The 23,352-nt window shown below is 38.6% G+C and overlaps 9 protein-coding genes across 9 annotated transcripts; 5 read left to right on the plus strand and 4 right to left on the minus strand.

Annotated features, from left to right (window-relative positions):
• Positions 1–734: 734 nt before the first annotated feature.
• BDF20DRAFT_906525 (uncharacterized protein) lies at positions 735–1,603 on the plus strand (the record flags this gene model as incomplete). The annotated part of the gene is made up of 4 exons (XM_053083288.1): positions 735–913; positions 989–1,273; positions 1,357–1,395; positions 1,465–1,603. 4 exons carry the CDS (start codon positions 735–737, stop codon positions 1,601–1,603), a joined length of 642 nt encoding a protein of 213 aa, XP_052935863.1.
• A 1,200-nt stretch (positions 1,604–2,803) lies between these two features.
• On the plus strand, positions 2,804–5,192 carry BDF20DRAFT_875619 (uncharacterized protein). The gene is made up of 5 exons (XM_053081334.1): positions 2,804–3,376; positions 3,448–3,503; positions 3,567–3,687; positions 3,775–3,839; positions 3,920–5,192. The coding sequence occupies exons 1-5, from the start codon at positions 3,157–3,159 to the stop codon at positions 5,012–5,014; spliced, it is 1,557 nt and encodes a 518-aa protein (XP_052935864.1). The 5' UTR covers positions 2,804–3,156; the 3' UTR covers positions 5,015–5,192.
• Positions 5,193–5,909: 717 nt separating this feature from the next.
• On the plus strand, positions 5,910–7,976 carry BDF20DRAFT_575068 (kinase-like domain-containing protein). The gene is made up of 5 exons (XM_053075787.1): positions 5,910–6,246; positions 6,325–6,336; positions 6,395–7,180; positions 7,265–7,349; positions 7,442–7,976. The coding sequence occupies exons 1-5, from the start codon at positions 6,036–6,038 to the stop codon at positions 7,800–7,802; spliced, it is 1,455 nt and encodes a 484-aa protein (XP_052935865.1). The 5' UTR covers positions 5,910–6,035; the 3' UTR covers positions 7,803–7,976.
• Positions 7,977–8,956: 980 nt separating this feature from the next.
• On the plus strand, positions 8,957–9,867 carry BDF20DRAFT_958869 (uncharacterized protein). Its single transcript, XM_053084930.1, has 2 exons — positions 8,957–9,358; positions 9,423–9,867. Exons 1-2 carry the CDS (start codon positions 9,185–9,187, stop codon positions 9,675–9,677), a joined length of 429 nt encoding a protein of 142 aa, XP_052935866.1. The 5' UTR covers positions 8,957–9,184; the 3' UTR covers positions 9,678–9,867.
• Positions 9,868–10,344: 477 nt separating this feature from the next.
• Positions 10,345–13,399, minus strand: BDF20DRAFT_575146 (uncharacterized protein). Its single transcript, XM_053075788.1, has 4 exons — positions 13,108–13,399; positions 12,015–13,044; positions 11,253–11,726; positions 10,345–11,177 (listed from the first exon to the last, which is right to left on the minus strand). Exons 1-4 carry the CDS (start codon positions 13,325–13,327, stop codon positions 10,448–10,450), a joined length of 2,454 nt encoding a protein of 817 aa, XP_052935867.1. The 5' UTR covers positions 13,328–13,399; the 3' UTR covers positions 10,345–10,447.
• Positions 13,400–15,465: 2,066 nt separating this feature from the next.
• Positions 15,466–16,860, minus strand: BDF20DRAFT_875627 (60S ribosomal protein L11). The gene is made up of 2 exons (XM_053081335.1): positions 16,685–16,860; positions 15,466–16,301 (listed from the first exon to the last, which is right to left on the minus strand). The coding sequence occupies exons 1-2, from the start codon at positions 16,685–16,687 to the stop codon at positions 15,765–15,767; spliced, it is 540 nt and encodes a 179-aa protein (XP_052935868.1). The 5' UTR covers positions 16,688–16,860; the 3' UTR covers positions 15,466–15,764.
• A 272-nt stretch (positions 16,861–17,132) lies between these two features.
• BDF20DRAFT_875631 (40S ribosomal protein S8) lies at positions 17,133–18,371 on the minus strand (the record flags this gene model as incomplete). Its single annotated transcript, XM_053081336.1, has 5 exons — positions 17,133–17,253; positions 17,323–17,556; positions 17,636–17,945; positions 18,199–18,271; positions 18,368–18,371. 4 exons carry the CDS (start codon positions 18,369–18,371, stop codon positions 17,323–17,325), a joined length of 621 nt encoding a protein of 206 aa, XP_052935869.1. The 3' UTR covers positions 17,133–17,253.
• Positions 18,372–19,175: 804 nt separating this feature from the next.
• Positions 19,176–21,333, plus strand: BDF20DRAFT_913901 (uncharacterized protein; the record flags this gene model as incomplete). The annotated part of the gene is made up of 7 exons (XM_053084121.1): positions 19,176–19,185; positions 19,252–19,293; positions 19,359–19,425; positions 19,498–19,813; positions 19,881–19,963; positions 20,033–20,648; positions 20,722–21,333. The coding sequence occupies 7 exons, from the start codon at positions 19,176–19,178 to the stop codon at positions 21,331–21,333; spliced, it is 1,746 nt and encodes a 581-aa protein (XP_052935870.1).
• Positions 21,334–22,638: 1,305 nt separating this feature from the next.
• BDF20DRAFT_821279 (uncharacterized protein) lies at positions 22,639–23,348 on the minus strand (the record flags this gene model as incomplete). The annotated part of the gene is made up of 3 exons (XM_053077604.1): positions 22,639–22,792; positions 22,855–22,957; positions 23,024–23,348. The coding sequence occupies 3 exons, from the start codon at positions 23,346–23,348 to the stop codon at positions 22,639–22,641; spliced, it is 582 nt and encodes a 193-aa protein (XP_052935871.1).
• Between the last annotated feature and the right edge of the window lie 4 nt (positions 23,349–23,352).

The following is a 23,352-nucleotide window of genomic DNA, read 5'->3' on the forward strand; positions in this document are numbered from 1 at the left end:
TGCACTCTCGTTGAGATTCTGACCAACATAAGGTTTTTACGTACAATTCATCTTTTTCTTTTGTCCTCTATAAGAGCTCATTGACCTAGTCCCTTTTCTTCTCATCTACTTTCAACTATGAACCATGAGGAGCCAGATATTACGTTCAGCCCTTCTTGGCTGGATGGATCTTTGACGGATGAGCAAATTGCGCAATTAACACCGGAGCAACAAACAAAGTAAAAGGCACACTCCCTTTTGACAGACATAATTGCTCAGAAACCTTACTAATAGAATAAATTTGTTTGTAAACAACTGACAGTTATAATACTCACCTTGAATACCTACAACAACACAAAGGTACAGCAACAAACCAACTATTTCTGTCGAGTGGTACAGATCAAACTTTCTAAATCTTGCTTATAGGTCATGAGTCACAACACGAGTTAATGGCGTTTATACTACTGTTTGCACTATTCGCTTCACAGTTTGTTATTCTATGGTGGAAAAAGAAACATTATAAATCATATCAAACAGTGAGTTTGGCAGGTCTATATTTCTTCCCCATGTTATTCGGTATCTATGCAGGCTGGCCGAGATTCCTATTCGTATGGACAGTGTTTTCAGCTATCAATGGATTCGGTAAGTACTATGCCGAGGGATAGGGAGAATGAGGTTGCTGACTTTTTTTTTATTACCGGCTCTATCGCGGGGGCATAGTTTTGCACAAGGCGACAAGGAAGCCGTTAGAGGCCATGACCCCTCGTCTGGTGTATAAGTGGTACTATGTCGTCTACAATGTCTCCTTTGTGGTTGGTCTCATTGGATACATCATCATTTTATTTGTTTTCTTTGGACTTGCCGAACTTTTCAATGCTTATTCAGGGCTTATTGAATTCGGGGTTTTACTCCTCTGTTACGGTCTTTATTTTGGGTAGGTAGACATTGGGTTCACTCGATAGGGCTTGAGATAGCGTAAAACAGCTAACCCTGTGTGCTGCCCTTATAGTGTTCTGGGTAGAGATTTTGTGGAAATTTGTACAGACAGAATGGCTGCAACGATTGGATATTACTCAAAGGATGGCTTGCCCAACAAATATTTGGGCGAAGGTGTCTGTGCTGTCTGTGGACATGCAACATCGGCAAACACAATGGCTTTAAACCATGAGGACCCGGCTCAACGGCCCATGTTCCTCGGTGATCCAGTACATCGACTCAGTTGCAAGCATGTATTTCATGAAAAATGTATACGAGGTTGGGTATTGGTGGGCAAAAAAGATATTTGTCCTTATTGGTAAGTTTTTCATATGAAAATGGTGAGGGCTCACTTTTCATGAGAATGTATATACTTATGAAGGCTGTCCATGTCTTTATTAGTAAAGAGAAAGTCGACCTGAAAGATTTCAAAAAGAACCCGTAAGTAACTGATCCTACTCCAGAAGAACAACTGAATAAGCCGTATTCACATCTTTTTTCCTTCCGTAGATGGGATACACAACAGCAATTGTATTTGAATTTGTTGGACGGTGTTCGTTATCTCGTTGTCTGGCAGCCGGTAAGTTTCAGTGAAAAGCATAAGATGTACCTCAGAATTGCTTCTTCAATATTGACGTTTGCCTATTAGATCATCTTTGGTGCAGTGCAGTTGTTTTACTACATCATGGGGCTTGACTAAACGTCCATAGATTGATTGAAAATTAGGGCGGGCCATGTAATGCTATCTATTCACTTACATTTTATGCATATTTTTGTAGACGTGCTTTCTTTTTCAATTCACTCTTACAGAAAGCTACACTCATTTTAAATTAGGTAGATTATTTGTGGGTCTACTACTAAAAAATGTTTTTTTTCGTCCACTCTTAAGAAAGCAATAGTTTGAACGGGAAGCAACCTATCTCCTATGGTTGAATGATACGCTGTGTATTGCAGACTATCTATTTTGAAGAGTCAGATGAAAATAAGCTAAATTTGCAATACCGTCACCGGATGGAATGAGGCAATATAGTATTTGCTTTCTACAATGTCGAATAGACATCAAAACAACGTGTAGTGGATTTTTTGATACTACTTGAGCCACCTAAAGCATACCTTTGGAGCATTATAATACTCACGAATGAATGATCCAAATAGATCGATAAACGATACTGTCTCTTTCAATGAAGATGAAGGGTGTTTCCCCATAATTCATTCTGAGATTGACTGTATTGTTATTTGCTTCAGACCAATCTGCTGTAAATAATCTCTGACTAATCCGTCATGAATTCTGATTATCTTTGATCTTATTGAAGATAACGATTGTTCATGTGTCCGTCCTCTTCTTTTCCTCTTTATTAGAAATCCGCTACTGTACAAACAAGAATCTTTAGAATCGATAACGATTCGATTCTCTGTAGTGCACCCGCCTTGTTACTGTGTTTCTTCATGAAGTTGCAACTGCGATATACACTGCTTATAGTCATTCCTATTCTGTCTCAACGTGCCATTTTCTCTCTCGTGACCTTTAAATGACTATTTTTTCGTATATGTCCATCTCATTGGCAGTCGTCAAACTGAATACGTAATAGTGAAATAACTCCTCCACCTTCGAGTGTCAAAGCGTAGACTACGATGGAAACAAGCATAGCGTTCTGTTGTGTTATACGCTTGATAGATATGAGTTTTCTTGATTTATAAAAGTTGGCGGGTCAGCTCAGAGCAAACTAGAGGGCCGTCTCACATATAAATAAAAAAATTGAATTGATTGTTGACTCTATATTCATATCGTATCAACTTTAAGTTGTGTAAGAAGGGGATGAACAAGACATCGTTTGAAACGCTATTGAATGCGTCTTACTTGATATTCATCAAATATGAGTATCAATTTCATTTATTTATTTTAAAGATAAACTTTATGCTTTACTTTGTTGATATATTGTTTCATCAAATCTATTGTTTCCCGGCCCTCTGAACGGGCAAAAGGGTGGAATCAGTTTTCTCAAATAACAGGAACGGGTTCGCCTTGAAGTGGACCCTAGAATGACAGGCCTGTTGGGCAAATCTGTGTGTTGCTTATGGGACCCACCAATCACTTTTCTTCCCGTCGGGAATGGGACAGGGAAAGAATTAAGAAAGAAAAACTGCATAAATCCTATTTTTGACCTTTTTCTATAGCCATTTTCTTCCACACATTTGATAGAGATGGCTACTACGACCATAGTAAATACACCAGCTGCGAGAAGGCTATCGTTACTGCCCCTTTCATCGGCGAATCGAACTCATACAAATGCTCTATCATCTCAAAGCAATAGTAGCACAATGTATCACCAGGCCGATTCAAGGAACTCAGACGGGCCAAAATTAAGTATACACTTTAATGAAGGTCCCAACTTGACTATAAGACCCAACCGTATTGTGAGAGGTAGGTTGGTCGCTCAGTATTGAGAAAACGAGTAAGGCATTGTATCTCTTATCTCTCTTATGGGTCTTTAGGTCATGTCAAATTAAAGACAAGCAAAATAATTTATGCTAGTCAAATTCGTGTCAAGGTTAGATTTGTACCGCACGCATTTTCGCTTTGAATTACTTATCTTACATACAATACCTCTCAGTTTAAAGCTGTAGAAGTTGCTTGCGTTAAAGTAAAAGAAACAAAGACGGAAGACCGTATTGAGAAATTAACAACCACCTATTTTGAGATCGAAACAAGAGTGTTTGGCAGTCAAGAAAATGGTAAAAAAAAAAAAAAAGCCCATTCATTACTTTTCCATGTAAATTTTATAGTGTGTTCATTGGTCTGACTTGTTTTTTTATCATTAGCCTATTTTCTGAATAATTGGCAGACTATAGAACCAGGCGAATATGAATACAAATTTGCGATGAAGGTAGAAGATAATAAAAAAAATAGATTATTCCAGAAGTGGAAACTTACATTTTATCTGTGTCATACAATTGAATCTTTCAGTTTCCAAACGTAAACTTCCCGCCATCCCTGGAAAACCCTACAGGGTTCTCTGTTCGTTATTTGTGGACAGCCTATCTGGACGGTGCGGCAAACCATCCCGGAGCGCGCAGTGCGGAAGTCAGCACAATTTATCGGCCTTTACTCTGCGCGCCTGAAGCCAATCCGTGGGTGTTTCAGGAAACATTGTATAAAGACAAAAAGACGCCAGTAGCCACCATCAAAGTCAAATTACCAGCTCAGGTTTTCGTTCCTGAACAAATCACACAGTTAGATATTGAAATTAACTGCATACCGTCGGATATAAGTGTCGGTAGTTTGGGTTACAAGTTTCGAAAATGCTACGAAGGAAAGCTACAGCTGGAGCGAGGCATTGTGCACAAAGTGTTTAAAAGAGATATTCACCAAAAAATGATCAATATAAAGGACAATGCAGTAGATTCTGGAAATAGCAGCAACCTGTATGTACCCAACCTACAGTTACAGCTACCTTCATGGCTATTATCACCTTGCTTTCAGTCAAACCACATTCGTGTTTACTATTATCTCATTCTAATGGTTCAGCTGGATCCGACCAATTTGTTGAAATCATCCTATCACACGCAGGTGCAAATTCCTATTGGAATAGCCAATGTATCTCATGAGCACTTTGCAAGACTTCCGGGAATGACGACTATCCAACATTATAAGAATTCACGAGAAGCACCCGTGTTCTTTGATGCGAATCTAGAAGAGCCACCAGGTTATCCGATAAGTCCTCCTCTAAGTACCCGAGACAGTACGGGGGAATTATTCACATCTCCATTATCTACATTATTGAATCCTGATGATGAAGCTTTGCTTGGTGAGTTCAGACAAAATAACACCACAGTGCCAACGAACAGTGGATCCATATTGTCACCATCTTCTCCTCCTTCTGCAGCACGAGAAGAGCTTCTGCCTCCTCCAGATTACTTTAGTCTCAATGACATTCCTCAATATATCGAAAAAGAGCGCGTAGAAAAGACAAGATACTCTACTCGACTTGTTAAACCCAATATGCTAATGGAGTTAGGTGAGCCATTAACCATCGAACCCTATTCTGATGATGAATGGTAGAGTTATTTTTTTTTTTGATTTCCGTAAATACCCACATTTTTCACTCTTCCCGTTCTTTACCCGCCTTTCACAAATTTTATGTATTATGTAATATTATGTATATTTTTGTCTTATATAAAGCGTGCAGTCAATCTAACCATGGCTGTCTACTGTAGTCCCCTTCCTTCTTAAGAAACTCTCAATTGTTCATTTACTTTATCCATTACATCTCTATTGAAGCTGTTTGCTTTTTCTGTTTTTGGTCCTAAAAGAAAGAGATGTGGCTAATAGAGAAGATCATGTATCTATACTACATTAACTATTGAGAATATTGGTATACAATACACTTCCTCTACCTTCAAAGCCCTAACTACAGACGCACGTTTCATTTTGCTGTTCTAATGATAATGTTGGTTCAATTCAACAATGAAAGACCCACCTTCATACGACTAGTGAAAATATTATGACTTAATGGTTTGCACATAAGAGAAGCTTGAAGCTCTCTAATTTATTTGCGGCTGTAAATCATTCTGATTACTCTTGCCCATGTACTTTTTCTCTTTGCAAGTGAAACATAGGGAGCTAAGAAGAGATTCAGGATGGCTGTGTAATGGACACATTTCTGCGCCTAAGGGCGACCCTTGATTTACCTCTTCTTGTGATCGAGTGAGTGCAATATAACATGCGATAATATCTTTCATTTTTGCATTATTGGTTTAAATCTCTCGATTTCATGAATAAAGGGCTAGAGCACACTAAAAATACAGGCTGTAGCTTAAAGACACCTATTGTTTTCCCCAACTTAAAAATGACAGAATCGTTAAAATTGCTTTAGTGAAACCAATGAATTTCCAATGAACATGCATAAATTTTGACAGTTTAATCAAATTCATTAGGAGTGAAAAAAAAAGTTTCTGGGAGACTTATCCTCCTTTTTCTTTCTTTGAGAGTAAAAAAAAAAAAAAAACCGAGAAAAAAAACCATCACTTTTGCCGCTTCTTCTTATATCAACCATTGATAACTGTTTGATATTTGTTTCGTAATGTCTACAATCTACAATGAAGATCAGAAGCAAACGTTGCCATCGCAAAAAGATGCTACCTATTCGGCCTCATTGCGACAGCTAATCGACACAGAGCAGGCATTTTCACCAGTGCCAACCGTAGGCGGTGCAGAGATTGGGCAAAAAAGAACAGTTTCCTGGTTAGAGGATGATAGAGAAGCCAAAGCACCTAAAATAGAGGTTTTTGAACGTAAGCACACGAACAGAATATGAACACTATATCGCGACTTGTCTAACACGTTCGCTTTTTAAATGACAACGTCTACAGCAATGGCACCAGGTAATAAGCGATCCTTAAAGAAGTACAGACGTTCAATGAGATTAACTGTAAATTGAAGTGATAGGCTCAAAAATAGCTGTCAAACCTCATCATGCACAGCCACAACAAATGCAGGTTTCCCAATTAACCCACCAACAGCAGCCAAGAGTTCCGTTACCACAGATCAATTCGACTGCTGCTGTGACAACAGCAACAGTAACGAACGGTACAAGTGCATTTCATGCTATTGCAACACCGACAGTGCTTGGTACAACGACGACTGCCACTCCTAGGCAACCATCCTACACAACCGTCTATAATGATCAATTTATCATCCAGCACCGAATCAACCGACCGAAACTACGATTAGATGATTTTTTCATATCTAGAACTTTGGGAACAGGTTCATTTGGACGTGTTCATCTCATACAATCAAAAGTCAATTCACGATATTACGCAATGAAAGTTCTAAAAAAGACAGAAGTGATTCGATTGAAACAAGTGGAGCATACCAATAACGAAAAACACATACTAGAGGCTGTCGCTCATCCATTCATAGTAAATATGTGGGGCACATTTCAAGATTCTAATAATCTTTACATCATTCAAGACTATATACCTGGTGGCGAATTGTTTTCGATATTGAGACGATCCCAACGCTTTCCCGACCATGTTGCCAAGTTTTATGCAGCGGAAGTCATACTCGCTATTGAATATCTTCATTCTAAGGATATGATTTACCGTGATTTGAAACCGGAAAACCTCTTATTAGATGCACAAGGACATATCAAAATCACAGATTTTGGATTCGCCAAGTATGTACCTGATATCACTTGGACTTTGTGCGGTACCCCTGATTATTTAGGTATTTAAAAAAAACTTGGATCAATAAGCAATGTCGAGACGAATCCTTATTTTTTTATTTTATTTTTTGTCATTTTACGTAAAGCTCCTGAGATCATACAATCAAAAGGTTATGGGAAAGCAGTTGACTGGTGGAGTCTAGGCGTTCTCATCTACGAAATGTTAGCAGGGTCAGTGATTTAAAAAAAAAAAACAACCTCTACATTGCGTACTTTCCTATTGATTATTAAGGTCCTCCTTTTTTTCTTTTACGCAAATATAGATATCCGCCTTTTTTTGATGAAGACCATTTGAAGTTATACGAAAAGATCCTAGCGTGTAAATTAAAATGGCCAGCCTACTTTGAAATGAATGCCAAAAGTCTTCTCAAGCAACTGTTAACGCCAGATCTTACAAAAAGATATGGTAATTTGAAGGGTGGCAGTGATGACTTAAAACGACATCCATGGTTTGCTGGTGTCGACTTTAATAGAATACTGGCTCGTCAGATCAAAGCACCCTATGTTCCTCAAATTAGAGGTGAAGGTGATGCAAGCCATTTCGATAAATACCCAGAAACACAAGAGCCATACGGCGTAAATGACCAAAACGATCCCTACAGACATTTATTTCCTGATTTTTAAAAGAAACAAACAACTATACCATAGATTCGATTTGATTTTACAAGACCCCATATGATATACGGGGCTTACCCAGTTTACTTCTCTATTTCGAGTCTATAAAGCCACACGTTAACCCTATACGACTTTTATCTAGACGATTACTAAGAAGGTCAATGAATTTGCTAGAACACAATAAGATAGCCACCTTCGCGTGATTGAAATGTTTCAATTGATTTCCTGTTAACCCTTCTGAGTGTATTCATGGTCGATTCTTACTAAGCAGCACATCTAAAACTAAACAAATGTGAATTCTTGGTAAAATGGAATGCTGTGAAGAGGCCAGAAATCAAAAAAGAAATAACTCCGTGTATGAGGAAGTAATTTTACCAAAACGGGCATTCAATGACACCCCGCACTGACCTTATCGATTTCCGACAGTTAACTGATTAGAAACAAAGGCATATCCTTTTTTTAGCTGCCATCCGTGTAAACAACTACAGTAACACCGGCGAAGATAAAGTCCAGATTGACGCGCAGCTGAAAGAAAAAATCATTCCATGGAGAGGAATCGGTACCAAAAATCGCCAGTATATTGTCTTGATTAGCCGGATCACTTGTTTTTGAAAATGAAAGGCACAGTATTTTATATTATATTTAAATATGTTATAGCTGATAAAGCGATATCTACGCTCGCTGAGGGGTTTTTTGATGTAGCTTGCTGCCTATCTGACCGAAAATGTTTCTTTTAGTATTTTTCTGGTAATGAATTCCTAGGTAAAACTATGAATTTCAAGCCGAGCTAGTCAGGGCGGACATGTTAACAGCTAGCGGTTAAATTCACCGATCAAAGCACTGCGTTTAAATGGTTTAGTAACGATCAGACGAAAGAAGAAAACCTTCATGCTGCTGATCGCAAAAGGGGTCCTATAACGACTTTTGGAAGTCCAGGCTAACTGCCTCTTCAACTACTTTTTTGCTTTTTAACATAAGGTGACAATAATAGGAACGATTGAACGTTCAGAAAAAATGTAATGCTTGCCGTTGAGAGGCCGTTGTTTCTATACCTGATCCGATCGTCCTATATTTAACATAGCATGATTACAACATGCTTGCAATGAGACTTTGGCGGAGATAAAAGCAGGTTCTGCTGTCCTGAACGATAGAAAAATGTGTCAATTGGAATTAAGCATGAGATGATTCGCATTGCTTCAGATAATGATAACACTATCTATGTTGAAACATAAAAAAAAAAACCAGAAAAAGAAACACGTTAGTGGTACGATTGTATCTGAATTGTTTTTGCTCGCCTCAACAGAAAGTATAAAAGCAACTGCGACTTTGCTCAACCAATGCTCTCTCCAAATTTTTATCTTTGTGAATAATATATATACGATAATAACAAAATGATTGGAATTGATAACTACGTTGCTACTGGTTCAGTCAAGAGCGCTTGGATTACTCTTTATATTCTTACCATCATCCTTGGTCTACTCTATTCAGTTAAACCTCTTTTCACTGATGATTCAGACGTTGCTGATGTTGAAGCCGGTGATAAGCAATCTTCTGGCGGTATTATGGTAAGAAAGTTGTAATTAACCATGTCTGTGGCATTGATCTGTGTATTTACCATTTTATTCGTAGTCTAAGATCGGTAGAGCATACAACCTTGTCAAGGATAATGTACTTATGCTTTTGATTTCCCTTTCACTTAACGGTTTTGGTGCTGCTTCCACCAGAGCATTAAGTATTATTTCTTGGATCTATTTTGCTCTTACCATTGTTGCTGCCATCGCCGTCATGGTTATTGACCATAAGTTCATTCGTGCAGGCTGTAACTTTGTCTTCTTTGTCCTTATCCTGATCGAAACGTCTCTTGCTTGGAAGCAAGGCTGGTAAATAATAACCTGTGCCTACCACTTCCTCCTCTTTTCTTTATCACCGGTTATTGTTCCATAAGTGCACAACTGGTTAGATACCTCCCGTTTAAACTACTCGCTACTTTATTCTGTGTAATTTCTCTTAATAGTCTCTACTCATACAATTTAATTCAAAATAATCTTAATCTAATATCGAAACAGTCATAATGATAGATAATAAAGAAAAACATTTTTTTTTTTTTTTTTGCAGATTCATGTATATTGCTCGACCGACTCATTGAAATTTTTCCAAGAAAAAGGCTACAGTATTGGTGTCTTTCAATAGAAAATGAAAAAAAGAAAAGAATACAATCAACAGCATAGCACTTGGCACAGAACGTTACTATAACCTATATTCAATTGTCTTCTCGTATTAAGTGTCACTAAAAGTGCATGTTTTCACAAAAATTTGTCGTATCATTATGCAGAATAGGGCTACGTTGCAGCATTCCTTGGTTTTAGAATTGCCTAACTTTACATCCCTCTATACTTTATTAAGAAAGTCAAGTTTATGGATTTTGGTGTTTTCAAGACAGGACGAATTGTGAACTACCGATGCAAAAGATAGTATTTTTCATAACCCTAAAAAACATATATATGATAAAAAAGATGTTTTCAACGAAAAACAATTCTATAAGACAATCAAGTGTATTCAGTATAGATCAAAGTTTATTACAAAAACCCAAGGTAATTTCTATGGGTTTTTTTCGTTTATTTTTATAACAAATACATAAGCAATATAGCTATGATTTAATGGAGGGAACTAATTATGGTAGATTTAGATTGTTCTCTCGTTATAGGTTCGTATGGTAAGTTCTTATCTATGGTATATTCTTGCATGAGACATTTGGCCATGATGGCAGCCAAATGCAACGGTTGGTGGGGTATGAGAGGGTACATTTTACCTAAATCTGTAGGAGGCGATAATGTTCCTGCTTCATCTCCAAACATAAGGCCGTCTGAAATATCACCTCTTTCACAGATGTTGGCGTAGGTGCGGGGGAAATTCTGCTTGATTCTTCCAAGTGAGAGGTGCCTTTCTGAGATTCGAAGCCATTTGATCGCTCTGTCGTATTCAGTGAGGACAATCTCCGTTCCTTTCAATCGTTCTATCGACTCTTGGTTTGCTGCTATACTGCCTTCGGTGGGTTGCTGGTGATGGATAGACTTTAATGGAGATTCTGTCCTGGGAAAAGTATTGTCATAAATATGGTAGAGAACGAGAGCCTTCAGGCGCGCACATAAGGAGTAGAGCTTGGGTTCCTCCCGGACTTCTCTTCGGCAAACGATGGCGTCGCAAAATGTCACCAAACTTCTCCATGCCTTAATGCGTTCTCTGAGGTTCTGAGCAGGGTCTTGATCGAGATAGTAAAAGTAGATGATATAATTGCAAACTGCGTACATGTGGTCGATAGATGCGATTAAACCGTCTTTCTGGGTATCACCTCTGCGTTTAGAAGTAAGGGCTAGTTTATTAAATCTAGAAAAATTAAAAGGACATTGTTAGAGATATCAATCACCAATAAGTAGTATAACAAAAAGTCGTGAGGCTTACCCTTCGATGAATAAACGAATTTGTTCAGGTGATGAAATATTCTTATGTATTCCTACTGCACGAAGAGTTGAGGAGGTCTTAGCTGCAGCGGGAGGGGTAATATAGGTTGCAGGCTGTTTCTGTGAGGATGCAGTGGTAGAGGTCGTATGGATTGCAGGCTGTCTTTGTAAGGATGTCTTTACTGATGAAGCAGTTGAAGAGGCTTTATCTGCAGTGGTAGAGGTCGTATGGTTTTGAGGTGGCGTCGGCTTAGTAATATTTTCTTGCTTCTTCGGAGAATTGGTAGGGCTTGATGTGCGGCTGCGGCTGGTACTCGTGGCATTCTTGTGATGGTCGGGTTCTCTATTGCTTGTGCGTGGTCGGCGACTCTTGCTGTCGGGGGTACTATCACGTCGTTGTCGTTTAACACCAATGACACTAGACGATGGCGGGCTTTTTCTTACAGGGCTGGAGGATCTGCTTGGGGCATTCGATGTCTTGATGGTCTTTCGTGAAGCTGAAAGTGGAGGTGATTTGGATCTGGATGGTTTGATTGGGGCATTCGATGCCTTGTTGGTCTTTCGTAAAGGTGATCTGGATCTGGATCTGGATCTGGATGATCTGCTTGGGGCATTCGATGTCTTGATTGTCTTTCGTGAAGCTGAAAGTGGAGGTGATTTGGATCTGGATGGTCTGTTAGGGGCATTAGATAACTTGTTGGTCTTTCGTGAAGGTGATCTGGATCTGGATCTGGACCTGGATGATCTGCTTGGGGCATTCGATGTCTTGATTGTCTTTCGTGAAGCTGCAGATAGAGGTGATTTGGATCTGGATGGTCTACTAGGAGCATTAGATAACTTGTTGGTCTTTCGTGAAGGTGATCTGGATCTGGATCTAGATCTGGATGATCTGTTAGGGGCGTTAGATGTCTTGAAGGTCTTTCGTGAAGCTGAAATGGAAGGTGATCGGGATCTGGATGATCTGCTTGAGGCGCTAGATGTCTTGGTAGTCTTTCGTGAAGCTGAAATTGAAGGTGATCTGGATGATCTGCTTGGAGTGCCAGAGGTCTTGATGGTCTTTCGAGTAGCTGAGACTGAGGGTGATCTTGATTGAGAACGGGTCTTGTCATAGCGTCGGCTTCTGTCCATGTCTAGTTCTTTATCTTTATCTCTGTCGCGGTCTCTTCCTTTGTCGCGATTCCTTTCTCGATCTCGATCTCTAGCACGATCTCTTTCTCTATCCCTGCCCATATCTCGCTCCTTATCTCTGACTCTTTCTCTATCTTTATCCCTTTCGCGCTCACGTTCTTTGCTGCGGCTGCGTCTATCTCTATACTTATCTTTGTCACGATCACGTTCTCTGTCTCGATCTCTGTCTCTATCGTTGGTAGTACGAGTGGCTGAAGCATCTCTTTCCTTCTCTTTGCGGCCAATCTTCTCATTCGAACGGTCGTTACGATCTCTTGCACTGTCCTTGCTGCTTCGTTGTTCTTTTCTGAATCGACTATCTCTACTGTCTCTGTCACGGGTATATCGATCAAGGTCTCTGCGTTCAACTTCTCTGGCAGAGGTGCGGCTGGTATTTCCATCTTTACTGTTAGTGCTGCTCTGGCGCTGATGTTGCTGTTGACGTTCTTTGTGGGCTTTAGCATTGTCGTTTCTATCTCTGCTACGGCTTCGTTCATTTCGTGCAGTAATTCGGCTGGGACTTCTGCTGCTACGTCTACTGTGCTTATTACTGTTGCTTTCACTGTCACTCGGATTGTTGCTGATGGTTCGACGGCTGTTGCTGCTGATATAATCACTTGCAGTTCCTTTGTCAACAGAATTATTCATTTTGTGCTTCATGGCAGATGGGGAGGGAGAAGGTACTGTACTAACGCTACTGTGTGCTTGATGAGCGGCTTCAGTGTTACGTGGAGGTGAAGGAGAAGGGCTGATCATTTCACCATCTTCTAATTCATCAATGGGAATCGATGCAACTTTTGTCTGCTTGTGGGGTAATGCTGACGCGTCCATCTTCTTGACGAGTGATGAGGAGTTGTTTTCAATACTTTCAAGAGGGGTATCAATAACTTTGTCGATTTCAGAAGTCATGGGTAAAAAAGAGAACAAATGCACGTAGATGAAACAGTTAAAATCCTATATATTTTTGAAAATCGTATGTATGGTTTAAAGGAAAAATTTGGGCTTTTGGACGCCGTTTTATAAGATTGAAATTCAAACTCAATTGAACTTTAATAATGAGCAAATTTTAAGGAGGTCAACTTGATCACCCCGCATAAGAAGGATTTTCCTTCCATTGCCATGACTATCGATATCTTGAAACGCCTTTTTGGAGTACAAAGTTTTTTTAGCATCTTTTTTCAGTTGGACAACCAAGGTATTAAAACGCCTTATCATATTATTGACCAAAAATAGGGGTTCATCTGGACTCTTGATAAGGTCACAAGTCGTTCATTTACTAAATAGGATATATTAAAAGACAACTTGAAAATCTTACGACTATGCACTCAAAGCTTATTTTCAGCAAGATACTTTTGCCTTTGCAAAAAAAGTCTACATTGATATGTATCAAGCAAATTATTTAGTTAGCACATTAAGCAAATTTGCCTTTCATGCCAATACAGGTTTTTATATAGTAAACATTTCTCTTTAGTTGAGCCAAAGCAGTTTTCTTTTTTTCCCGTTTCTGACGATGGCTACACTGTTTCATATCCTGCTGTGATACTGAAGGGCTGAAAAGTTGTTTATTTAGAAGGATTTTGTGCTACTAAAGGACTAAAAAAGTTGTTTGTCTATAAAGAGGGCATGCCCTGAAGGAGCAAAAGGATTGGCTATGCTTTTGACGTGTACATCAATGCATTTTAGTTGACATTCTGTCAGTTTTGACTTTAAGCTCGCTCAGGGTAACCGGCCCCGGGATCGTTCTCTGTCTTTCCCATCAAATTCTAATTAGTATCTTTTGCATTCTTTTTTCAAGGGATGCAATAGATCTGTTAGTTTCGGTAGACACTATATAATACTTGCTGTAAAAAAATAAAGTCATCTATGAAGCCAAACATTTGCTATGTTTTAATGATCTATAAGAAATGAAATTTCGTGACAGACTTGTTCTAGTCTTTTCATAAAAGCATTGACCTTGTAAGGCAAGAAACTTTCACATGTGACTCCCATGGTTTAGAATGAAACAAGCCTATTTTGCACATCCTCCTAAAATGTGGGCGTACAATCGAGGATCCGAAAATTTATGATAATTGAGCCATAACAGGTAACCTCTGATGACAGTCTAGCGATAACCTTAAGTTGGATGTTTTTCAATGAAAGCTTCCAGTTACTATAATAACACAAATATCCGTATCGTTTATTTACCAAGCATGATGAATTTGACAAATCAAACAATAGCAGGCTTAATATGAATATACAGCTAGTTCAAGGGAAGCGTTGACTGTATGTCAATTATACATCGATAAACTGAACGTTTATGGATGCTGTCAGCGATCTTCTACAAGAACACGCACATTTGTATTACAGTAAGAAACTGCTGTGATTCAACATCTTGGAGCGGCTACTTTATGCTATTGCTTGGCTTATTACTATGTCTTGATTTCATTTCAATTTTTCATTAGCGTGAAATGAGCATAAGTTTTTTAAAATGTCTGTCCTCAAACTCCTAGATGAAAGCGTCTATTAGCGTGAGATATGATGCTACCGTGTACTATATTTATAATTTAATGTTATTGAAGGGAAAATGGCTCAAGTACTATAATAAACCAAGAGTGTAAATCGAAAATCGAACGTAGTGGAACAATTTTATTAATATCACAGTACCACAGTTATCCTCTGCCGACCACAACCGTTCACGGCCTCGTAAAGAGCCACACGACATCGAAAAATTGATGCTCAAGCGACTCGAAAAAGGCAACCTTGTCACAACTGTTAACAATGCATTACCGATTCGTAAAGGAAAAAAAAAAAAAAAGAAAATGACCAAACCATAATGAGATGAATGTTTTCATAAAAGTATTAGTTTTGACATTTATTGTGAGGTGTAAAGGCTATTGCTCGTTGTAATAAATGCCCTAACAAATGTAACTCGTAGTGGTTTGTGTTGTTCAGTAAACGCGGTCCTGCTAGCTTATATCCTACTATAAAGTAAATTCATTTCAGATAACCGTTCAATAAAATGATTCATAATTCAATTCTTTTTTAACAAGAACGGAAATCGCACGACATATCAGCTAAAAAGTTACACTTTCTAATTATATCCCTCGATGCTCAAATGATTGGAATGCTTATACAAGATCTCAGTCGCCTCTAATAACATCTTGCCTCCTCCGACTACCGAAAATGCAAATGAATCAGGTTTCCTCACCTGCAAACATAATTACCCAGCAAAAACTCATAGCTCCAAGCAATGAAACGCCCCATGTACAGTGAATTGGTGGTGCAATAAAATATAGGAGCATAAACTTTTTATTTTAAGCCGAAATAGTAGTAGTGAGGTGAAGGAGAAGATTCATAGTCAGTTAATTTAGTTCTTGTAAGAGATAACACCATCGAAACGTTGCTTGAACCATTCTTGAGCTTCTTCCTTGGTGATACGGTGGTTAGTACCAACCTTGGCCTTACAGTGCTTTCTGCGAGAAACACGGAAACCAGGGCGACCCATAACAACATAATAATCCATACCGTAGATACCAATAGAGGGATCATACTTGATACCCAAATCAATGTGTTCGTCAATACCGAAACCGAAGTTACCGGTTTCAGAGAAGTTACGAGCCTTGAGTTCATATTCCTTAACCTTCAAACCACGTTCAAGGATTTCTTCGGCCTTGGGACCACGAACAGTGACGTGAACAGCAATCTTTTCGTTACGACGGATAGAGAAGGTACGGACAGTGTAACGGGCCTTGGAGTAGACGGGAGTTTGACCAGTCAATTGTTCGAGCACCTTAGCAGCACGAGTCAATCTATCGCCGGATTCACCAACACAAATGTTGAGAACCAACTTTTCAATCTTGAGGTTACGCATAGGGTTCTTGGTGACCTTCTGTTCTTCGGCGCTCTATGACAGAACATGAGATAATAATGCAACGATTAGTATGAAGGCTCGGAATCACTGATATAGATGGATAGGCAGAATCAATGGGATGTCTTTTCCAGTATAGCTTCGAGCAGATAGTTGCGTCTAACGAAAGGGCATTATACACACACAGTACATACGCTAGCCAGAAGCGGCTGAATTTGTGTCGCTAACATTAAGCTACATCGATCGCGGCTGCCTTTCCAAATGTCAATGTTGAACAGAGTGGTCGGGTTTCTCTTTGTATGCATACTATCATCCATCCATTCCAATTCCATTGAGTTTCATACATACGCCCATGACATCGATCCCACATCCATCTATATCTAAAATAGATAATTGAGGTCTTTCTAATGAAACTCTACCATAGTGTAGTCTGACGATATCGAAGTAAAAAGAGGGAGATCTTTGGATTTAGCTGTTTATTCAATTGCATATCCTCTGCCTATTTTTCCCCCCTTTCTTTGAAACTGGAAAATTTGGGTGCTGTGTTTGGTGTAGAGCCAAAACCCACGAATAGACTTTCTCCAGTCCGGTCCGGCGGGTCAATCTTCGACTGCTTTATCAGAGAGCAATTTAAAATGTTCGCAACAGCTCACCAACGTTATTAACAGAAATTAGCAATGTTATCTCGAAGATACGACTTGTGACAAAATAATCTGTAACTTCATTACAAAGAGCTTAAGAGTTTTCTAATCATTCTGAAATTCTTAATCTCCCCAATTAAAAATGTCGGTTTAAGAATGCGAAATACAAAAATGAACTAGCCCATAAATGATCATTCTCATAAAGTTACGCATTACTGTTTACACATACTGATTTTACAGAAATCGAGTTTTATTTAAAACAACAAATATATAACTCGTATACAGAAAGCGTCGCACAGAGAAAAGAGAAGGATTCAAATAGTCTAAACAATTTAGTGCTTCTTGCTCTATAATGAGTAAAAAAATGATACAGATGAACGTCAGTGAACAAATTCATCAACAGTACTACAAAAGCTTTATCCTCCATGATTCTGTTTTCTTACCTTAATCTTACGAAGGTAGAATTCAAGTTCCTTGCCTTCAAGAATGTAACCATCACAACGGCCAGATTGACCAGGACGGGAAGCGATGACAGCATAGAGACGACCAGCATTGAATTGATCGTTCAAGAGGGGATCAATGGCGGCAGAAGCAGCACGAGCTTCGAGCTTCTTTTGGACAGCCTTGGACTTCTTTTCAGCAGAAGCTTCCTATAAAGTCAAAGAAGATGACTAAGAATCCCCTTCCATAAACGTTATCCGAATTCCTTAATCTCTATATAATACTTACAGCTTCAGCAGCCTTGTTCTTACCAAGAGTCTTGGCATAGTGAGATTCATACCATTGACGGAAAGGAGTGGCATCAATTTGGATGACAGCACCCTTGACGAGAGTGTTGGTACGGACCAATTCGTTGTTGGAAGCGTTGTAGACAACAGTCAAGACACGAGTCTTACGGGAGATACCTTCAGAACCCCAAGAGAAGTTACCGGATTCGAGACGAAGAGCACGACGCTTGTAGTTACCACCACGGACACGAACAAGGTGAATACGCTTGGCACCCAACTTGGTGTTAGCGGATTGACGACCCAATTCGAACCTAGTAAACAAAAATTATTATGTTAACGCAATTGCAACCAATTTAGTAATATAAGCGATCGGCCAACTGTAGTCGCCATGCTGAATTAACATTAATAATGTTAAGCTTTCACCAAGACATTGGCTAAACGCTTTTGGGTTACTGCATCGTAGATCCACAATTTGGTTTATAAACGTCCAATTCGCAAGGCTTAACGTAGTTGACTTTCTGTTCAGCTCGACCGATCGCATGTCCAGAATGTATTAACACTTACTTTCTCTTCTTTCTGTATTGTGCACGTCTAGCACCAGAGGCGCTACGCTTGTGGCGAGAATCACGGCTGATACCTTATATTGTAAAGGAGATCATCATATAAACATCAGTTAATATGTACTATGATGGTTTGATTGATGGATGGATGTTAGAGTATCTATGATATTTACCCATATTATTTAGCAGAGAAGGAACCTACTAACTCTTTGGCTGTCAATGCATTTTAACGAGTGTGGTAAATTTCTTGTTGTGCTTGAAATTTCGAAAGCTCCGACCTCGAGCTTTTTTTTTTCGCCATCACAGCTTGGCAGGGTCGGGCGGAAGTCACGAACCCAAAAGGATTGTCGACTAGACCATGCAGGCCTGAATGAGGTTCTTGATGATAGCTATAGGATGTATCTTTATGAGCCCATAAGCGTTGAATTGATTGAACAACCATTAACCATTTCGTTCATCAAGTAGTCAAATGAACAACAGAGTTAACAACAGAGTTAACAACAGGGTTTCTAAGTGAAAAATAGGCTTATTTATTGTTGGTTTTTAATACAATGAATGTGAAATATGAAGATTGGTATAGATTATTAAGAGTAATGTTTTCCTGCTCGCCTATGATTACTGCTAACTCACCATAGCTTTCAATGAGTTGCTATCAATCTTTCGTCTTCCTCCCTTTAAACTGGTAGTCATTTCCATTATTTCCATAAGTGTTCGCCTAATTATATAAGAACTTGACCATTTTTTACGCGAATTTAACGTCAAAGAACCATGAGCTCATCCTTTCTAGCTCACAAAGTTAAACAATGCAAAATGTTGAAAAGTGTTCAGTGTGCATACTATCTTCGCAGAGTTAGGATTCTTGCACTGACGGTAGATCAGATTATCCTATATTAGAAAGCAGCCGCTTTCACAAATAAACGCTACTTAAAATTAACTTCTTTTTTCCTCTCTTCGCTTCCTCCTCTATTTTCGACATTAATAATGGCAGAACGTAAGTTATGTATAATCAGTAGATAATAATATATGCCATCTTTAACGTTTTGTTGCTACAATATAGCAATGGAAGTTGATCAGAAAACGGAACCACTTTTTGTTGATGGTAAAGTACAAGAAAATATTTGCCCTCAATTTCACTTCACATCTAACCAGCGATGAACATAACAGTTTTGAGTCTCATTAACGAATCCCGTATGACATACGGTCTGAGAAACGAAGACTATCAACGCTATCGGTAATATCTATCTATTGTATGACAACTTCAACAGCTTTGCTCTTACTCCATTTTCCTTACGATATATTGTAGTGAATATTGCGCGAATAGAGTCCGTCGTCTTCGTCAGATTCTGAAGTTATCGCAGCCCAACAGTAAAAAGACCAATGTACAAAAACCTTTGCCTGCTGTAGTCACCGATGTTCGCTATTTGCAGCTCTTCATCTATGAGAGTGAACGGGCTTGGGCCTATGCAATGGAATTGAAGCAAGAAAGTGCAAATAGTATGGATACTCGATATCATTATCATCTCATTAAACGTTTGAAAAGGGCAGCCCAATACGCTCAGCAACTTCTTGATTTATGTCAACAGCAAAATGTAGATGCTAGAAGTATTTTGGATGTCAAGGTATCTCAAACACACTCATGGTAATGAAGGCGTTATTGAGAGACGATGCTCATATCTTATATTTTAGGCCTATACTAATGTCTTGAGAGGCTATCTTTCGTTCGAGCAGCAAAATTTCCAGGAAGCATTAAATCACTTCATTATCGCAAGGTATAAGTTTTTTTTTGGGGGGGGGTTTACTGAGAAGATTAAACTAATCGGTTCAACATAACTTCTCAGCTACATTTACGAGCAATTCGCGGAAACAAACAGCAACGCAGAACAAGAGGCATTGTGTTACTCTGCCATTGATGAGATTGCTCCCAATATTAGATTTTGCGCTTATAAGATGCAGATCAGTGACGGACAAGATGCTGAGAGTATTATTAAGAAGCATCGTAGCAAGGAAGTGGATGATTTAGAGGCGGAACTTGCAAAAATTGCTCAAAATGACAAAAAGAAGAATGCACGATCTATGCTAATGTTGACTTGGCGCGATAAAGAATTTGCAGTGAAAAATGAATCGTTGGCAGATGCTGTTCATAAGGCCCGAGAAGCTAGATCAAAGTTGGACAAAATGAGTGAGATGACTACTGGTCTGTTTGATGAAATTATCAGTGAATGGGCTAAAGCCGAGAAACTTTGCAAGAAAGCGTTGAAAGAGAATAAGCAAGCAACCGCAAAAGTGGCGTCTTCTAGATCCGCTAAAGTAACAGAAGATTTGAATCAGCTATTCACCTTCATTGAGTATAACCTTTACAGTACTACTATTCAACGTGATCTTTGCAAGGCCAGAACAATTGAAAAGGATGGAAGACTTCAGGAAATTATTCGATTGTATGATGAGATTTTAAAGGTATATGCTTTTTCATCGTCAGTATTTTTTTTTTTGAAGAATTTGTATCTTATTTCTTTTTCTTTGCTCATAGAACGCTGAGTATATATGGGAGCTACCTCAAGTAAAAGATGATATATCACTTGATGGGGAATTGCAAACAATGACATTGTATTATAAAGCATGCAGATGCGTTCAAGTTGCATTGATATACGACAATATGAAGAAAACTGCAGAGTCACTTGCACTTTATCAAAAGGCTCAAAATTACGTTGTGCAGGCTAAGAAAGGTCTTTCAGATGTTCGTTCATTTGACAAGGATTCAATTCTAAAGATTTCAGAGAAGGACCTTACAGATTTGGAGGAATCCATTCGTGCTGGTACATGGAAAGCACGTGCAGCTTGGTATCTCGAACATGGAAATTCTAGCAGCAACGCCGATGACGAAAGCAATATTGTAGACAAAATGTCAGGCTTGGATATAAGCGAAGGAACACTCATTGATAACTTAGATACATACCCTTCAATTATTAGAAAAGACATGCTTATCGACTTCCCACCTAAATTTGAACCTGTTGCCTGCAAGCCTTTTTATTTCGACCTTGCAGCCAATTTCGTCAAATATCCCGACCAAGCCTTACATGATCGCACAAAGTCATCGAGTTCAGGAGGCTTCTGGGGCTTATTTGGTCGAAAGCAAAAGTAAGATGTAATCAAGTACAGCTTTAATAAAGTAGCATCTTGCGACTCAAGAGTATAATAAAATATTGCGACCTCTTCTTGAATTCATTTTAAAATCATCCTGATATCAAAGCATGGTACAAAAAAAGAGGTGATGAACCTCGCGTAGTGGTTATAGTAAAAATTTGTTTCAAGTCTTTATACAGAAGCAGATCAGCATTAAGCAAAGCTTACACAATACCACAAATAAAGTAGCGGAAGAAAGTGTGACATAAAGTGCAGTCAGGCTTATAAAATTTGGCGTATTCAGAAACAAAGCCATCTATGAACTGCCAGTGCAGCAAAACTGAAAATATGATTGAACCGCTAGTATAGTGAAGTGCTGGTGCAGTAAACTGAAAATATGAATGAAAATAGGAGTGAACCGCCGGTGCAGTAAAAGAAGTTGTGTATCAAACAATTTGTGAACCGCCGGTGCATCAGAACAAGTATAATGAGCGGCATTGCGCTATTAGAGAGGTTGTACTCCAATTATAATAAGTAAAATCCGCGTCAATGATTAATGTATTCCTAGTAGTTTTATTTGTTCTTTTCCTGACCTTACCTTATCTGTATAAAGACTCCCGTTTAAACTATTACCCAGCCGTCTCATTGTTGTAACCTATATTTAGAGGCGTTAGTAGCACCAACCTCCTATTGTGTCTTACCTTGAGTCAGAATCTCATAGTCAGCTACGCAGATCACTTGCCGTTGCAGCTAGTGTGCATCAAAACTATTTGTATATCGAAATAAGTTGTGAGCCGCCAGTGCATCAAAACTAGTTGTGGAACAAAACAAGTCGTGAACCGCCGGTGCATTAAAACAAGATGTGAACCGCCGGTGCAAAACATTATCTCTTTTTTAACCCAAAAGAAAATGAATATTACCCGCGAGCAAGCTGTTTGTATGTTTTTCTCTGAAAAATTTAGTGAAGAAAATGCAGCAAGACTATCAGAAAAGATCACTGATTTTGGCTCGTTTGATGTGTGCTATGAAACCGATCCTAGAAAACCAGTTCTACTGTCCCTCACTGAAATTCATTCCAATTCTTCTATTTTCAAGATGTATAAGTTTCATCCAATCAAACAATGCGTTACGAATATAATTCAGACGGAAGCAACTTTTCTGAACAATAGATTTATTCCTCATGTATATGGATTTCTTTACGAATAATGGCTGAACTGTTGTTAGCCCAAATTTTGAAAAACTCGCACAACTTAATGATTTGTTTAAATTTTATTAGAATATAAAAAATTACAATAAGAGGGATAGCAATAAAGAAGAAACGCATTCAAATTATCTTGGATCTTTGTATACACTTTGATCTACAATCAAATGGGGTTAAGCTTGACAGATTGTTTAGAACCGCTTCTCGTTGAAAAACATGTACTTTATGATTGACAGGCAAGCTGTCAATTATTATTGTTTTTAATTTTTCATATTTACTAAGGCGAAAGAAATTGTGAGCATTACTGACGAAATTTTTCTCCTACATAGTGTAAATTACCTAATGAAAGAGTATAAATCATTCGTATTTGTTAACAGTCCTACAAAATCCACAGCTACGAGACAGATATCCTGTTCCGAAGCACTAATGTAAGAAATCATGCCTGAAGAAAAGGTTAATACAAAAATGAAATGGCCTTCATGTACACTCATTTATAAATATACTATACTTTGCGTATTTCCATCAACCCTCGTCAAGTCAGCCAATACATCGTTCTCATTATCAATATCTCTTGAAGCAAGACTGTCCGACGCCAAACATGAAGATGAGACAAAGATCTTATCACACATTGACCTTTCTACTAAACACTGCACCATACGGTTCAGTATGTTAATTCTTTTTTGCCTGTCTTCTTGACCCGGGGATTTTCTGGCATATCCAACAATAACATAATCTTTACTTTTCAATGAATTTATTTGATTATGATATTTTGGCACATAGTTGGCTATATTCTCCACTAGACTCTCTACAAAAAGAAGTAACAATTTTAGCATACAT

This window comes from Mycotypha africana, assembly GCF_025528875.1.
Source record: "Mycotypha africana strain NRRL 2978 chromosome Unknown BDF20scaffold_6, whole genome shotgun sequence".
Lineage (NCBI taxonomy): Eukaryota > Fungi > Mucoromycota > Mucoromycetes > Mucorales > Mycotyphaceae > Mycotypha > Mycotypha africana.